This window comes from Macaca nemestrina, chromosome 18, assembly GCF_043159975.1.
Source record: "Macaca nemestrina isolate mMacNem1 chromosome 18, mMacNem.hap1, whole genome shotgun sequence".
Taxonomy (NCBI): domain Eukaryota; kingdom Metazoa; phylum Chordata; class Mammalia; order Primates; family Cercopithecidae; genus Macaca; species Macaca nemestrina.
In genome coordinates this window covers 27,566,457-27,582,860 of record NC_092142.1, presented here as the reverse complement: position 1 = coordinate 27,582,860, position 16,404 = coordinate 27,566,457, and the positions used below count along the sequence as shown (strand labels likewise).

At 56.1% G+C, this 16,404-nt stretch overlaps 3 protein-coding genes across 7 annotated transcripts in view; 1 reads left to right on the top strand and 2 right to left on the bottom strand.

Annotated features, from left to right (window-relative positions):
- Positions 1-1,148: 1,148 nt before the first annotated feature.
- On the bottom strand, positions 1,149-3,003 carry LOC139355352 (SAGA-associated factor 29-like). Its single transcript, XM_071084349.1, has 4 exons — positions 2,876-3,003; positions 2,659-2,805; positions 2,401-2,436; positions 1,149-2,298 (listed from the first exon to the last, which is right to left on the bottom strand). Exons 1-4 carry the CDS (start codon positions 2,953-2,955, stop codon positions 2,223-2,225), a joined length of 339 nt encoding a protein of 112 aa, XP_070940450.1. The 5' UTR covers positions 2,956-3,003; the 3' UTR covers positions 1,149-2,222.
- Positions 3,004-7,854: 4,851 nt separating this feature from the next.
- Positions 7,855-13,409, top strand: LOC139359856 (sulfotransferase 1A1-like). 3 transcript variants are annotated; one of them, XM_071084337.1, is made up of 9 exons: positions 7,855-7,952; positions 9,033-9,184; positions 9,289-9,414; positions 9,504-9,601; positions 11,415-11,541; positions 11,637-11,731; positions 12,512-12,692; positions 12,815-12,923; positions 13,018-13,409. In XM_071084337.1, the coding sequence occupies exons 2-9, from the start codon at positions 9,037-9,039 to the stop codon at positions 13,046-13,048; spliced, it is 915 nt and encodes a 304-aa protein (XP_070940438.1). In that variant the 5' UTR covers positions 7,855-7,952; positions 9,033-9,036; the 3' UTR covers positions 13,049-13,409. The 3 variants fall into 3 exon arrangements, with proteins under 3 accessions (XP_070940438.1, XP_070940439.1, XP_070940440.1); XM_071084338.1 differs by lacking the exon at positions 13,018-13,409 and having other exon boundaries at positions 12,815-13,012; XM_071084339.1 differs by lacking the exons at positions 11,415-11,541; positions 11,637-11,731; positions 13,018-13,409 and having other exon boundaries at positions 12,815-13,012.
- The window catches only part of LOC105482876 (SAGA complex associated factor 29), a 40,321-nt gene continuing 37,081 nt past the window's right edge, over positions 13,165-16,404 (bottom strand). For all 3 annotated transcript variants that reach the window (XM_011743301.3, XM_011743300.3, XM_071084347.1), the window contains 6 exons: positions 16,081-16,145; positions 14,733-14,862; positions 14,516-14,662; positions 14,282-14,317; positions 14,013-14,175; positions 13,165-13,367 (listed from right to left, as the gene is read on the bottom strand). In XM_011743301.3, the coding sequence (XP_011741603.2) occupies positions 13,251-13,367; positions 14,013-14,175; positions 14,282-14,317; positions 14,516-14,662; positions 14,733-14,862; positions 16,081-16,145 (658 nt within the window). In that variant the 3' untranslated portion in view covers positions 13,165-13,250. The remainder of the gene's footprint in view (positions 13,368-14,012; positions 14,176-14,281; positions 14,318-14,515; positions 14,663-14,732; positions 14,863-16,080; positions 16,146-16,404) is intronic.

Here is a 16,404-nt window from a genome sequence, read left to right as displayed (position 1 = left end):
TTTTTTTGAGTCAGAGTCTTGCTCTGTCGCCCAGGCTGGAGTGCAGTGGTGCGATCTCAGCTCACTGCAAGCTCTGCCTCCTGGGCCCACGCCATTCTCCTGCCTCAGCCTCCCGAGTAGCTGGGACCACAGGCGCCCGCCACCATGCCTGGCTAATTTTTTGTATTTTTAGTAGAGATGGGGTTTCACCGTGTTAGCCAGGATGGTCTCGATCTCCTGACCTTGTGATCTGCCCACCTTGGCCTCCCAAAGTGCTGGGATTACAGGCATGAGCCACCGCGCCCAGCCAATAAAATCAGCTTTTAAAAAGAGAATAAAATATGATTTGTGAGCCAAGCAGGGTGGCTCATGCCTGTAATCCCAGTCATTTTCGAAGTTGAGACCAGAGGATCACTGGAGGACAGGAGTTTGGGACCAGCCTGATCAATGTTACAATATGCCGTCCCTACAAAAATTTGAGAAAATGATCTGCACGTGGTGGTGGGCACCTGTAGTCCCAGCTACTTGGCAAGTGAAGGCAGGAGGATCACCTGAGCCAGGAAGGTTATGGCTGCAGTTGGCTGTGACTGTGGTAATCCACTCAAGCCTGAGGGACAGAGTGAACCCTGCCTGAGAAATAAAGAGTTTAATGAAAATAAATTTGATTTGTTACTAGCCTGGCCAACATGGCAAAACCCCAACTCTACTGAAAGAAAACAAACAAATATCGCAAGAACAGAAAACCAAATACCGCATGTTCTCACTCATAGGTGGGAACTGAACAATGAAATCACTTGGACACAGGAAGGGGATCATCACACACTGGGTCCTATTGTGGGGAGGGGTTGGGGGGAGGGATAGCATTAGGAGATATACCTAATGTAAATGATGAGTTAATGGGTGCAGCACACCAACATGGCACATGTATACATATGTAACTAACCTGCACGTTGTGCACATGTACCCTAGAACCTAAAGTATAATTTTAAAAAAATGGAAAAAAAAAAGAAAACAAACAAACAAAAACACATAAATTAGCGGGGCGTGGTGGTGGGCGCCTGTAATCCCAGCTACTCCGGAGGCTGAGGCAGGAGAATCGCTTGAACCAGTGTGGGAGAGGGCAGAGGTTGCAGTGAGCCAAGATCGCCCCACTTCACTCCAGCCTGGCCATAAGAGTGAAACTCCATCTCTAAAAAATAATATTAATGAATAAAATAAAGTAAATTATGATTTGGGCTGGGCTCAGTGGCTTATGCCTCTAATCCCAGCACTTCAGCCTGGTGGATCATTTGAGGTCAGGAGTTGGAGACCAGCCTGGCCAACATGGTGAAACCCCATCTCTACCAAAAATACGAAATTAACTGGGAGTGTTGGCGCGCACTTGTAATCCCAGTTACTCGGGAGGCTGAGGCAAGAGAATTGTGGTGAACCGAGATCGCGCCACTGCCTACCAGCCTGGGTGACAGAGCAAGACTCTGTCTTGAAAAATAAATAAATAAACAAAATAAAATAATTTAAACAGGAGACACACAGAAAAAGAAGTGCAGCATAAAGTAACTTATTGCAAAAGAAAAACTGTATTTTGAAAGTTAAGTGCATAGTAGACAATACACCTTGAGCGAGTTCAGAACAGGCTGCTCATCAGGGTGGGTCAGTGTTAATTACTGCAGGGAAACTCCCCTTATGGGAATCTCACGCAATTTTTCATAATGGGTGGGAAGCGGCGTCACTAGTGAGCATGATCTGGGTGGTCCTCTGGGTGCACATGGGCATTTGCTATACATGCCTGTTCCTAGGGCACATGTCCATTAGCATTTTAAATCTCCACCCAGGGGTGTGGTTTTTACTATTAAAATGAGCAAAAGGTCAGTTTGAGGACAGGTAAAATCAAAATGCACACGTTCTCAAAAGGGAAAGTCCCTACTGGAGATAGCTTTGCTTGAGCTCAGTGACCAGGCGAATGCTGAGGCTTACTGTGTTGGCCGTGCGGTCACCAAGGTCGCAGCATCCTGAGAAGGTGGTTGACTTCTTGACTACCTCTCCTGCCTCACCTGGGCTCCATGCCCTGCCTTGGTCCAAACAAGGACCTCCTGCATATCTGATCAGCCTGCTCCTGACATCATCCATGGCCTGTCGCATGGCGGCTGCTTTACTCACTGTGGGGGCACGTGGGTCAGGGCATGGTAGAAGCAGGTGGTCTGGGGATACAGGGCTAGCGTGAGCTGTCCTTCTGGAATAAGGCCTCAGGGTCTGTCTCGGGGTTGGCCTTCCACTGGGGCAGCGGGATGATCCAGCGTCAGCTCAGGGTGTGTCTCCTGGCTGTAGAGGGACTTGTGTCAATCTGTGGCTGGGTGGGGATGTTCCTTCCCAGCTGTTAGGCTGCCCCCAGTCTCCATGTCCGGCCCTGGCCTGGACACTCACTCTTTGCCTTCTTCATTGATGTCATCTACCTCATACCTGTGGACAAAAGGAGGAAAACACTGGGTGTAGCCAGGGGCGCAGTCCCTGTCAAGGAGCGTGGAGGACGGGGCAGGACGAGGACCTGGTGCTCCCTGCACAGCTGGCCCCACCCACATCACCCTCTGTGGAGCTTTTCTCCAGCTGTGCAGACAGGGAGTAGAGCGGCAGCCCAGGCAGGTGCAGCGACCAGTGAGTAGCCCCGGGGCTGGTGTCACTCACTTGTTGGTGGCATGGCTGTAACTGACCACCTTGGCCAGGATCCACTGCTCGTCCCCATCCACGGCCTTCACCCAGGCAGCCACCTTGTCTCCAGGTCTGGCCACGTAGTCCCCTGAGGCGGGGATGGCCCCACAGAGGGGTGGGGGCCTGTGAGCAGAACAAAGGGTCAGTCCCAGCCCCTGGGCACCAGCCCCTCCCTCGCAGCTGCTGCCCTCACTTGTCACCAGGCTTCCCGATCCACAGGGGCAGGGTCATGGCCGACTGCTGCAGCAGGGTCATCAGCACCCCTCTGCGCATGGTCTTCCGGGGTGGCTCCGAGTCATTGTAGAGACCTGCGATCTTGGTCGCTATGGGAAGGAAGGGAGGCCTGAGGCCCCAGGGACAGGTGCTGGCCCTGACCCCCCAGCATGCTGCACTGAGTTGTGGGAAGGAGCCCCTGGGAGCCCCTAGTTCCCGAGTGAGCCTGAGGGCCCAGCAGGACTGTGACTCGATCGGCCAGGTGTCCTACACAGCTGCTGCGCTGAACTACAGATGGGTGAGACGGCAGCACAGTGGGCACCCAGAGGGAGGAACCAGGGAGGGACAAAGCAGGTTTCGAGGTGTTGGTCAGGTTCTCTTCCTCATGTCAGTGCTGACCCAGAAGTGTATTTAATGAGAATTTCCTGAAATTGGAAGAATCCCGCGGGGTCGCGGAGAGGCGGAGGCGCTTCTTGGGGATCTACTTGCTCTACTGCCTGAACCCCCCGTCACCAGGGCCGCGTCTACATGGAGTTCACTGTCAGCCCTGCTTCTCGGGTCCAGTAGCACAATGGGGGCCGCACAAAAGACAAGGCCCAGCCCGGGCTCAGTCGCTCACGCCTGTAATCTTAGCAGTTTGGGAAGCCAAAGCTGTCGGATCACTTGAGGTCAGCTGTGCTTCGAGAACAGCCTGGCCAACATGGTGAAACCCCGTTTCTGATAAAAATACAAACATTAGCCGGGCATGGTGGCACGAACCTGTAATTCCAGCTACTTGGGAGACTGAGACAGGAGAATCGCTAGAGCCCGGGGGGTCAGGACGTTGGTTCCAACAAGCTGAATCGCGCCATTGCACGCCTGGTGAGACCGGGAGGGTCTCCGAGGCCGGAAGAAGGCTTCCTGGAGAAGGCGGACCCCGCGAGGCACAGGCCTGATGAGAGGGACCCTCCAGGCCTGTGACAAGGGTGGGGCGTCTGGGGAGGGGACGAGGCCTGTTGCAGAGGAGGAGTGTGACAGGGAGCCCTGGGAATCTCGGCGGTGGAACTCCGGGAAGGAGCGGGCCTGGGAGGGGGGTGATGATCCAGGCTGCAGTCCAGCATGGTGGGCACGCTGGGGTCCGATGGCGCGCAGGAGGGAGAGGAGTGGGGACAGGTGGGTACCTGGGTTGGAGGAGGGGCCTGAGGTGGGCAAGTGCAAGGGGCGTGACTTCAGGCAGGGGCGGGGCCTGGGGCTCTGCTGAGGCGGGGAATGAGGACGTCACTTTAGGGTGGGATTGGAGGGGACCGGCGGTGGAGAGCGGCGGGACTCCCAGGGACATTCCCGTTCTCCTCCCCAGGGAGATAGCGCTCATAGTGCACAGCTTCCTGTCCGCCGTGGCAGCCCTTCGGCGGGTAAGGAAGGAGAGCCGGCGGCCGCTAGTGGTCGGGGTTTGGGGTGCGACCCCTGCCAGGAGCTGCCCTGATGCCCCCGTACCCTGCCGCCGTTGGAGTGGGCCTGGCACCCCCGCCCTGGGCGCGCCTCCCGCTCCTGCTGCACCCCTACCTCCGCCCGACGCACCGTACTGGCCACTGGCCTTCGGGCCTCCTCCGCCCCAGGGAGCCCCGCAGGTCCCTTTGCTGACGCCCAGCCTGAGCCTAAGCCGGACCCTGGAACCTAGAGGCCTGTGCGCCCTGAGCTCCCGCGTGCTCCGGGGGAGGTCCGCCCCAGGCACGGAGGCTCCATCGATGATCGACCGTCCAGACAACTTCGATGCTCGACCATCCAGACAACTTCGGATCCAGCTGTTTGTTGAGGAACCAGGAAACGCCCTGACAATTTTGCGACCCTGTCCCCGTCTCTAAGATGGGGATGATAGTACTTCTGGCCATTCCTGAGAACAGCAGGACCTGCCTTTTCCTTTTGACTGGAAGGTTCTTCTCTACACCTTCTGTCTTGATAGCCACCTGAACAGGGAGGTCTTCCCTGGCTCCCGATTTAAAATTGCAGCTCTGATAAGCCGGGCATGGTGGCACATGGTTGTAGTCCCAGCTACGGGGGAGACTGAGGTGGGAGGATCGCTTGAGCACAGGAGTTGGAGGCTGCAGTGAGCTGTGATCGCTCCACTGCACTACAGCCCAGGCAAAAGAGCAACACCGTCTCTAAAAATATAAAATAAAATTGCACCTCTTGAGTACTTCCCCGTCTGCTCCTTTTCCTGAATACTTATTATCTGACTTGCTAGGTGTTTTATTGCTCTCGTTAGTCATTATCTGACCTGCTAGGTGTTTTATTGCTCTCTTTAGTCTCTCCCACCCCAACCTTTGCACTAAACTGCCCGAGGACAGCTCTTGTCACTGCTGTAGAACAAAGTTCAGCACAGAGAGGATGGCCAAGAAATAGTCAACAAAATAATGGACGATGGGCGCCTTCTACTGAGCTCCCGCTAATTGTGAGTGAGTAGAGGACTTGCCCTGGGGAAATTCAGTGACCTGCTGGGTGTTGCTGAGCTGTGAGGAAGTTCAGGTCCGGCTGCAGTGGTGAGGCTGTGACTCAATCAATCACTGCTGATGCTCACAGGACGTTCACTAGCTTAGTCCCGGGGGCAAGGATTTTAAACCCCCACGTCCATTACCTCATCCATAAGATGCAAATAACAGTCACCCCTTCCTCACGGGATGGAGCTGTGTGATGCCCGGAACAGTGCCTGCTGCACGGAGGGGCTTGCCACCAGCTCCCTCTCGGAGACCTCCTTGTCTCTTACCTGCCTGCTGCCTGGGATGGGATGAAGATGGGCCCTTGTGTTGCCCCAACCCTGGCTGCTGGCTAAGAGCTTATGTGATCTGCCTGTCAGAGGAGTTCCTTCAGGAAGAACCAGGGCAGCTTCTGCCCCTAGAGGGCCAATGCCCTCGGTGGGTGCAGTCCCCCAGCCCCAGCCTGGTCCAGCTCTGGGAAGAGGGTGCCCAGTTGTGCAATCCAGGCCCGGGCAGCTGAGTCCTGATCTTGGTATTCAGGGCTGAGCCTGGAGGGGGCTTGTGATGCCTGACTCTGTATCTCTCTCGGCCCCATGCCTTTTTAGCTGTGAGATGTCACTGCTTTGGGTGACCTGATCTGGCTGTGCCGGATGGGCACGAAGGAAATAGAAGACTCAGAATTAGAAGACGTGAGTGGGCTTTGGCCCCGGCCTCCTACCCGACTCCCTGCCCTGGGCTGCCTGTGACCAACCTTCTTGCCTCTGCAGGCACACTGGACAGCCCTGCTGGAGACCTGATCCTCAGTGTCCCCAACCCCCTCCAGATACTGGTGGCCTAGGGGAGGTCCTCAAAGACCAGTGGGATATCCACCTCGATCAGTCTCCAGGCTGTTGACACCTTAGCCAGAAGGAATTTCAGGACAAATCAGAAAGTCATGAATGTAGGGAGATATCTTGCACAGCAAAAGGACTCACTCAAGAAGGGGAATGTGGGGGTCCTCAAGAGAGTGTCTCATGTCCTATGAGGTTTGGGACTAACCTTTATGGGCTTCTTTAACTAAAGAGGGGTATATTCATGAAGATTCCAGGAAAAGGTAAAGATTTCTCAAGACCGTGGTGCCGCAATTTACACCCAAATCCAGGTGTTCCTGGAGCCATCTTGGCACTGGCGGGTGTATGGTTTCGTATGTTACTGATCGTACAATGAGATCCTAGGTGAAACCTACATCAAATACGGCGCCATGTTGTGCCTGGTTGGTCAGAGCCAGCTTGGTCCTCATCCTATTTTTCAGGGACTTATTGGCCCTTAGTATATGCAGCTATTTCAAGTTTCCTTCTTCTGGTCATGTGAAACTGCTGCTTGGGATTTTCTATTCACTTGCTACCACTCTATTAATCTCAAATTCTTGCCTCTTTTCTGTGCCACCCCGTGTGGGTCCGACCCGTTGTTACTGGAGTGCAATGCAAAGTCTGAGTCAAGGGGGCCTCCTGAAGGTTGCTAGGGCAGGGGCAGAGCTAGTAGCTGGAGGACATGCCAGTCACGGGGATTCCTCAGGGGCACAGAGGAGGGTGGTAGGGCCTGTGGCCCTAGCAGGGGAGCAGCCTCTCCTCTGCCTGGAAGCCCCATGCCTCAGCTTTCCCCACTTGCCTCTGAGCTCATGCAGCTCTTGGAAGGCTTGGGAGACTCACCTTTACTCAGATGGTTGGTTACCTGTCTCGCACCCAGCTTGACCTTGGACTTTAAATAGTGAGGACAAAGAACAAGGAGGATGGGGGGATGCCCTCCTTCCACAGGGCCCTGTGGCTTCCAAGCCTCAACTTCCTCTGGCCTCTGTCTGTGGAGCCTCCTTCAAACCCAGGGAAAGAAAGGTACCTGCCAGGGTTCATCTAGGATCCTCTACTGATGCTCTGTGAGGTCCCCTGGGAGCCATGAAGCTGGGGCTGGTTCCCAGGGCAAGGGGACTGCATTGTCCTTGTTCTTTCTTGTTCTATGCATCCATACTCTGCTCCCCTCCTGCCCCTTCACTCTGCCCACACACATCACTCCAGACTGGCCTTGTGGTCAGAGCCTGGAGCGCATGGGCTGCTGGGGGCCTGTGGGCTGCACTGGGCCAGAACCCCTGGTGCCTTCAAGACTGGCCTGGAGCTGGCAGGTAGGTGACCTTTCCTGGTCCTACCTATCCCATCTTTCTCCTCCAATCCCTCCTCTCTCTTGCCTGGGTCAATTAGAAAAAGCTTGTCTGTTGGCCTGCTTGGCAGGGGCAGGTCAGGTGCCCCGTGACAGCTAAAAAAAACAAAAACAAACCATTGGGCCCTTTCCCCTTTCATTCTTCTGTTTTCTACACACCAAACCCAGTCGTGGCTTTGGAGATCACTCTAAGCTTGTCTCCAGCTGGCATACTAAGGAGGGTAATGGAGAAGTTCCTCCACCCCCAACCCCACCCCTTCCTTCCGGAAGCATATCTAAGTCCGGCCCTAGCTCCAGATCCCTCCCACACTGGACCTACGAAACCCTCAGCACAGACAACACCCCTGCATTCCCCACATTGCACCCACACTCAGCCACTGTGGGCGAGGAGGGCACAAGGCCAGGTTCCCGAGAGCTCAGGTGAGTGACACACTGGAAGGGCCCAGGGCGCCCTCACCCTGCTCAGCTTCTGGCTCCGACATTCCAGAAGCCGAGGCCTCTCCCATCCCTGCGCTTTCCCCATGGATATCCCATTTCAGACAACCCCGGCCGGCATGAATTCCCCTCCCTTGCTTTTTTTTTGGTTTTTTTCTGGGGAGGCCAGGTCCTGCTGTCACCCAGGCTGGAGTGCTGTGGGATCCTGGCCACTGCAGCCTTTAATTCCTGGGCTCAAGTGATTCTCCTGCCTCAGCCTCTGGAGTAGCTAGGACTACAGGCACTCACCATCCTGCCTGGTTAATTTTTTAAAACATTTTTTAAAGATTTTTAGAGATGGTGTCTTGCAATGCTGCCCAGATTGGTCTCCAACTCCTAGCCTCGGCCTCCCTAGGGTCTGGGATTATAGGTAGGAGCCACCCTGCCTGGGCCTGTCCTCTTGCTGAGACATCAGTTTTGTTCATTCCCACAGCAGGCTCTGGCCCCTAGTACCAGCTCAGTTGCTCAATGGGCCACGTTTGTCCTGGAGCCTGGATGGACCCTGGCTGAGCAAGTGGATCACAGGCCTGGTCAGCCTGGGAGGTTTCCACATGTGAGGGGCACAGGGAACTCAAGGAGGGGAGCATCGGGGACAGGAGCCCACTAGGTGGAGGCTGGGGGCTCACAGTAGGAAATGGTGAGACAAAGGGCACCGGCTGGTAGGGAGACAGCACAGCCAGGCCCTAGAGCTTCCTCAGTGCAGCTGGACTCTCCTGGAGACCGTCACACACTCTGCTATCTGGGCCCCGCGCCGCGAGGGTGCTTTCACCGGTCTGCACCATGGCCCAGGCCCTGGGATTCTGAACAGCTCTGCAGGTGAATGAAAGGTGTGGCCAGGCTGGGGAACCACCGCATTAGAGGCTGACCGGGTTTCAGCCCCAGCCCTGCCACTGACTGGCTTTGTGAGCATGGGCAAGTCACTCAGCCTCCCTAGGCCCCAGTGACTTCCCTGAAAGCAAGAATGCCGCTTTCTTGCTGTTGTGATGGTGTTAAAGGAAGTGGGCCTGGCTCTGGCTCCTGACACAGGAACATGGAGCTGATCCAGGACACCTCTCGCCCGCCACTGGAGTATGTGAAGGGGGTTCCGCTCATCAAGTACTTTGCAGAGGCACTGGGACCCCTGCAGAGCTTCCGGGCCCAGCCCGACGACCTGCTCATCAGCACCTATCCCAAGTCCGGTAGGTGAGGAGGGACACCCACCCTCTCCCAGGCGCCAGTCCCCACCTTGGCCAGCGAGGTTGTGCCCTCAGCCTGCTCACCTCCCATCTCCCTCCCTCTCCAGGGACTACCTGGGTGAGCCAGATTCTGGACATGATCTACCAAGGTGGCGACCTGGAGAAGTGTCGCCGAGCTCCCATCTTCATGCGGGTGCCCTTCCTTGAGTTCAAAGCCCCAGGGATTCCCTCAGGTGTGTGACCGTGCCCTGGGTGCAAGGGGAGGGGAGGAAGACAGGGCTGGGGCTTCAGCTCACCAGACCTTCCCTGACCCACTGCTCAGGGATGGAGACTCTGAAAGACACACCGGCCCCACGGCTCCTGAAGACACACCTGCCCCTGGCTCTGCTGCCCCAGACTCTGTTGGATCAGAAGGTCAAGGTGAGGCTGGGCACAGTGTTTCACATCTGTAATCCCAGCACTTTGGGAGGCTGAGGTGGGAAGATCCCTTGAAGCCAGAAGTTCCAAATCAGTCTCGTCCAAAAAAAAAAAAAAAATCAGGTATGCATAGTAGTGTGTGCCTGTAGTACCAGCTACTCAGGAGGCTGAGGTGGGAGGATCACCTGAGCCTGGGAGTTCAAGAGTGAAGTGAGCTATGATCACACCACTGCACTCCAGACTGGGTGACAGAGAAACCTTGTCTCAAAAAAAGATGAAGAATAAAAAGAGGGGCTGGCTGGCGCGGTGGCTCACGCCTGTAATCCCAGCACTTTAAGAGACTGAGGCAGGCAAATCACTTTAGACTAGGAGCTCGAGACCAGCCTGGCCTACATGGCAAAACCCCATCTCTACTAAAAACACAAAAAAATTAGCCAGGTGTGGTGGCAGACATCTGTAATCCCAGCCACTTGGGAGGCCGAGGCAGGAGAATTGCTTGAACTCGGGAGGCAGAGGTTGCAGTCAACCGAGATCTCACCATTGCACTGCAGCCTGGGAAACATGAGTAAAACTGTCTCAAGGAAAAAAAAAAAGGGGGAGCTGGGCCTGTTGTGGCTCACACCTGTAATACCAGCAGTTTGGGAGGCTGAGGTGGGCAGATCACCCAAGGTCAGGAGTTCGAGATCCTCCTGGCCAACATGAAGAAACCTCATCTCTACTAAAAATACAAAAATTAGCCAGGCGTTGAGGCAGGCGCCTATAATCCCAGCTAGTCAGGATGCTGACGTGTGAGAATCGCTTGACCTGAGAGTCGGTGGTTGCAGTGAGCTGAGATCATGCCACTGCACTTCAGCCTGGGAGACAGAACGAGACTTCGTTTCAAACCAATAAATATTTAAAAAGGTTTGCCACCTGTGATGGCTCACTGCTGTAATGTCAGCACTTTGGGAGGCTAACGTGGGTGAAACACTTGAGCTCAGGAGTTCTAGACCAGCCCAAGAAACATGGGGAGACTCCATCTCTGTAAAAAATACAAAATATCAGTAGGGCATGGTGGTATGGCGCTGCAGTGCCAGGTGCTCAAGTCCGAGGCTGGAGGATTGCTTGAGCCTGGGGGGTCAAGGTTGCAGTGAGCTATTATCACTCCAGTGCACTCCAACCTGGGCGACAGGAAAAAAGAAAGACCAAGGTCTTTTTTTTTTTTTTTTTTTGAGACAGAATCTCAGAGCTCAGGAGCTCCTGAGAGAGAGTCACAAAAAAAAAAAAAAAAAAAAAAATCCCACCACACACACAACCACCAGAAAAATCAAAGGTCCAGGTAAGGTGTGGGGCATGTGAATCCAGGGAAGGAGGCCCCGGCTCAGCCCAGCTTTGGTCCTGTTCTTCTGAGAAAGTCGCCTCACTTCCTCCAGCCTTGTCTCATCTTCCGCGGCAGGGGGACTGTCTGCCTCTTGCTCTGATGACCAAGAACATGAGACTTCAGTGTAGATCTAAGAAAGGTAGAGAGTGGGTCCTCACAGGCCCACAAAATTTGGTGGGGGTGGGAACATGCCTGGCGGAGCATGCCTTGCTCCAGATCAGGGTGTGACGCATTGATGCAGATTATATTACTTTAGAATATGATGGTCTCAGGGACCAGGCAGGGTTTTGGCTTCTGAGCAGGGTTCAGACCCCGGCTTGATCCTACCTGTGCCGTGAGATCTCAAGCAGGTCAGCCTCTAAGCCTCAGGTTCTTCCTTTGCCAAACCAAGAGATGAGCTGGCCTGTGGCGGGCTGTGTGGTGATGGTGCTGGGGTCGAGTCTTCTGCCCCCGCAGGTGGTCTATGTTGCCCGCAACGCAAAGGATGTGGCGGTCTCCTACTACCACTTCTACCACATGGCCAAGGTGCACCCTGAGCCTGGGACCTGGGACAGCTTCCTGGAGAAGTTCATGGCCGGAGAAGGTGGGTTTGACGGGAGGAAGGAGGGTGTGGAGCCGAGAGGTGGTGGCTACAACGCACAGTAACCCTGTGTCGCTGCCCCCTGCCCGCTTCTCCAGTGTCCTACGGGTCCTGGTACCAGCACGTGCGGGAGTGGTGGGAGCTGAGCCACACCCACCCTGTTCTCTACCTCTTCTATGAAGACATGAAGGAGGTGAGACCACCTGTGATGCTTCCCCTCATGTGACACCTGGGGGCAGGCACCTCACAGGGACCCGCCAAGGCCACCCAGCCACCTCCCTGGGCGGCCCCCACAACAGGCCCGGATTCCCCATCCTGCCTCCCTGGCCCAGGCCTCCCCGCTACAGCCCCACCTGGCAGCAGGTCCCACACAGCTCTCATCTCCTGTGCCTGAGTCAGCTGCATGGGTGGCCACGGATCAGCTGTTTTTTTTTAAGACCAAGTCTTGCTCTGTTGTCCAGGATGGCGTGCAATGGTGTGATCTCAGCTCAGTATAACCTCCCCCTCCCAGGTTCAAGTGATTCTCCTGCCTCAGCCTCCTGAGTAGCTGGGATTACAGGTCCACACTGCCACGCCTGGCTAATTTTTGTGTTTTGCCATGTTGGCCAGGTGGGTCTCCATCTCCTGAGCTCAGGTGATCCGCCTGCCTCAGCCTCCCAAAGTGTTGGTATTACAGGCCTGGACCATGGTCACCCTCCATGGATCAGCTCTCTATTCCGATTCCTTCTCCCTGCCAACGGTTATGCCACCCAGGGCCACAGTCACGGAAGAAGACCATCCCGGTCCTCACCCATAGGAGCCAAGCCCAGCTCATGATGGGATCACAGGGACCGGGGCCCCGGGGGTCGAGGAGCTGACTCTGTGGGTTTTCTAGTGGAAGTGGCCAGTTCCCCTCTGAGGTTAGAGAAGGGGACCCCTTTTATTTTCCTGAATCAGCAAACCTAGCCTCCACTGAGGAGCCTCTGCTCCTCAGAACCCCAAAAGGGAGATTCGGAAGATCCTGGAGTTTGTGGGGCGCTCCCTGCCAGAGGAGACCGTGGACCTCATGGTTCAACACACGTCATTCAAGGAGATGAAGAAGAACCCTATGACCAACTACACCACCGTCCCCCAGGAGTTCATGGACCACAGCATCTCCCCCTTCATGAGGAAAGGTGGGTGCCGGCCAGCACGGGGGTTTGGGGCAGGTGGGAGCAGCGGCTGGAGCCTCCCCATAGGCACTCGGGGCCTCCCCTGGGATGAGACTCCAGCTTTGCTCCCTGCCTTCCTCCTCCAGGAATGACTGGGGACTGGAAAACCACCTTCACCGTGGCGCAGAATGAGCGCTTCGATGCGGACTATGCGGAGAAGATGGCAGGCTGCAGCCTCAGCTTCCGCTCTGAGCTGTGAGAGGGGCTCCCGGGGTCACTGCTGAGGGAGTGTGCGAATCAAGCCTGACCAAGCGGCTCAAGAATAAAGTATGATTTGTGTTCAATGCAGAGTCTCCATTTCAAGCCAAGAGAAACCATGAGCTGAAAGAGTGATCGCCCACTGGGGCCAAATACGGCCACCTCCCCACTCCAGCTCCCCAACTTGCCCTGTTTGGAGAGGGGAGAGGGTCTGGAGAAGTAAAACCCAGGAGACGAGTGGAGGAGGAATGTCTGTTTAATCCCAGCACATCCTCTGCTGTCCTGCCCTGTGTCGTTGGGGGATGGTGAGTCCACCAGGCAGCGTCACTTTTTCTTGGGCTCCTTACAAGCCACCACGTACCTCTGAGCCACATTGAGGGGAGGGGAATAGCCGTCTGCATAGGAGGTGTCTTCAAATAGGACCGAGTAGTCATCCTGGGGCTGTGTGGCAGGCAGACAGGAGGGCTGCTCAGAGAGCCCCAGGCCAGGACAGGCACCCCCTTCTCCCAGCCTAGACCACAGGAGCCTCTGGGCTGTGGACTCTCAGCCACTCTCATCATCCTTCGCTCTGGGGTCAAGAGTTCTTGGCCCAGTCCCTGCTGCTACACAGCTCTTTTCTCAGTGGCTGGAGACCCAGGGCAGTGAAAAGGGTGGGGAGAGGAAGGGGCGCTGACTCCCTTCCTAATGGGGCCATAGCTGGAGGGTCTGCTGCCTTTCAGGGACCCAGGGCAACCCAGATGGTGGCAGGTAGGGATCCTAGCCTCAGGTGGCTTGTGTCCCATGTCACCAGGAGCATAAGGGAGTAGGAGCCCGGAGCTCAGGGCAGGAGCTTCCCATCTCAGAGCTAGTTCTCCTAGGAATGCAGAAAGGGAGTTGCTGACTCAGGGCTTGCCAAGACTGCCAGGGCTTGCAAGGGGATGGTGACCTTTGGGGCTGGAGTGGAAGAGGGAGGGCAGCTGGTGGGTGCTGTCAGCTTGGAGCCTGTGAGATAAGGACAAGGGGAGGGAGGGGGTAGAGGACCCCTTGTCTGTCTGATCAGCCTGTTCCTGACATCACCCATGGCCTCTCCCATGGAGGCTGGTTTACCCGCTGTGGGGGTGCGTGGATCAGGGCACGGTAGAAGCAGGTGGTCTGGGGATATAAGGCCAGCACGAGCTGCTCCTTCTGAAACAAGGCCTCGGGGTCCGTCTCTGGGTTGGCCTTCCACTGGGGCAGCGGGATGACACGGCGCCGGCTCAGGGTGTGTCTCCTGGGAGAAGAGGGGCTTATATCAACATGTGGCCAGGTGGGGATGCTCCTTCCCAGACGTTAGGCTGCCCCCAGGCTCCGTGCCCTGCCCTGGCCTAGACACTCACTCTTTGCCTTCTTCATCGATGTCGTCTACCTCATACCTGTGGACAAAAGGAGGAAAACGCTGGATGCAGCCAGGGGTGCAGTCCCTGTCGGGGAGTGAGGATGGGGGAGGACCTGGTGCTCCTTGCACAGTTGGCCTCTGGGGAGCTTTTCTCCTGCTGTGCAGACGGGAAGCAGAGCGGCAGCCCAGGCAAGTTCGGTGACCAGAAAGCAGCCCCGGGGCTGGTGTCACTCACTTGTTGGTGGCATGGCTGTAACTGACCACCTCGGCCAGGATCCACTGCTCGTCCCCATCCACGGCCTTCACCCGGGCAGCCACCTTGTCTCCAGGTCTGGCCACATAGTCCCCTGAGGCGGGGATGGCCCCACAGAGGGGTGGGGGCCTGTGAGCAGAACAAAGGGTCAGTCCTAGCCCCTGGGCACCAGCCCCTCCCTCGCAGCTGCTGCCCTCACTTGTCACCGGGCTTCCCGATCCACAGGGGCAGGGTCATGGCCGACTGCTGCAGCAGGGTCATCAGCACCCCTCTGCGCATGGTCTTCCGGGGTGGCTCCGAGTCATTGTAGAGACCTGCGATCTTGGCCGCTGTGGGAAGGAAGGGAGGCCTGAGGCCCCAGGGACAGGTGCTGGCCCTGACCCCCCAGCATGCTGCACTGAGCTGTTGGAGGACCCCCTGGGAGCGCCCAGTTCCTGAGTGAGCCCGAGGGCCCAGCAGGACTGTGACCCTATCGGCCATGTGTCAACACCTATAGGGGCTGCTGCGCTGAACCACAGTTGAGTGAGAGGGCAGCACGGCGCACATCCAGGGGGAGGAAGCAGAAGAAAGCAAGCAGTTTCCGAGGTGCTGTTCAGGCTGTGTTTGCTGATCTGAATGCTGGTTACAGAAGTGTGTTTAGTTAGTGAATATGTCATTGAACTCTGCACTTACATGTACTTTTCTCCTATTAATATACGTTGTAATTCAATAAAAAGTTAAAAAGAACACAACAGGCCGGGCGCGGTGGCTCAAGTCTGTAATCCCAGCACTTTGGGAGGCCGAGACGGGCGGATCACAAGGTCAGGAGATCGAGACCATCCTGGTTAACATGGTAAAACCCCGTCTCTACTAAAAAATACAAAAAAACTAGCCGGGCGTGGTGGTGGGCGCCTGTAGTCCCAGCTACTCGGGAGGCTGAGGCAGGAGAATGGCATAAACCCGGGAGGCGGAGCTTGCAGTGAGCTGAGATCCAGCCACTGCATTCCAGCCTGGGCGACAGAATGAGACTCTGTCTCAAAAAAAAAAAAAGAGCCACAACAATTAAATGTGCACCTTCAACCTCCTTAGGCACGGCTGGACACCCCACTTGACTTCACACAGAACCAGCATGGCTGTGTGGGTCGTTGAAGTGCCAAGATTCTGCCCACCGTGAGACTGTTGGGAGGGCAGACGGGTAGGAGAGCGTAATGCAGGCTGAAGGGGTCTGGAAGGCTGGCTTTACGACACACAGTGGGTGGCTCTGCAGAACCAGCCAGGACAAGAGATGGGCGTGGGCCATGGCAGGAAGGAGGCGGTGACTGGCCCAGGCCCCAGAAGGGGCAGGTGATGAGGGGCTGCAGTGGGATGATCTCTGGCTGCTGAGGGAGAACTGGGAAACCCCTGCCTCTGGGCGCTGGGAATGATCTCCTGTCCCTTCTCAGTGGCAGAGCCTCCGTGGGAGGATCCCAGCAGGCGGTGGCTGCAGGCCCCCACGGGAGGGTGACTGCTGCCCGAAGGGCCTCCCCTGTCCTAGCAAAGGACCTCCCAGCACATCCTCTCCCACTCACCAATCCGCCTCTCCTCCAACAGAGACTTGATTTCCGCGATCTTGTCCAGAGCTTTCCGAAGGATGCTGAGGGCGGGGAGAAGGGAGAAAGAGGGTTTGGTTGACACACATAGCACAGACTTCATTTCCATTTTTTCTGTTTTGGGTCTCCCTATATTGCCCAGGCTGGTCCCAGGCTCCAGCAGTCCCTCCTGCGCAGGTGGAATGACAGGTGTGTGCAGTTTCCTGTTCTGGTCAAGGCAGGCTGGGTTATTCAGACCAACCTCACTGGTGAAAACTAGAAATCTGCCTGGGTGTGGTGGCTCACGCCTGTAATCCCAGCACT

Coding starts and splice junctions, on each gene's coding strand:
- LOC139355352 (XM_071084349.1), bottom strand. CDS start 2,955: ATGCGCAGAGGGGTGCTGATGACCCTGCTGCAGCAGTCGGCCATGACC. Junction 2,437..2,658: donor TACAGCCATGCCACCAACAA/GTGAGTGACACC, acceptor TTTTGTCCACAG/GTATGAGGTAGATGACATCA. Junction 2,299..2,400: donor ATCAATGAAGAAGGCAAAGA/GTGAGTGTCCAG, acceptor GTCCCTCTACAG/CCAGGAGACACACCCTGAGC.
- LOC139359856 (XM_071084337.1), top strand. CDS start 9,037: ATGGAGCTGATCCAGGACACCTCTCGCCCGCCACTGGAGTATGTGAAG. Junction 11,542..11,636: donor GAAGTTCATGGCCGGAGAAG/GTGGGTTTGACG, acceptor CCGCTTCTCCAG/TGTCCTACGGGTCCTGGTAC. Junction 11,732..12,511: donor TCTATGAAGACATGAAGGAG/GTGAGACCACCT, acceptor TCTGCTCCTCAG/AACCCCAAAAGGGAGATTCG.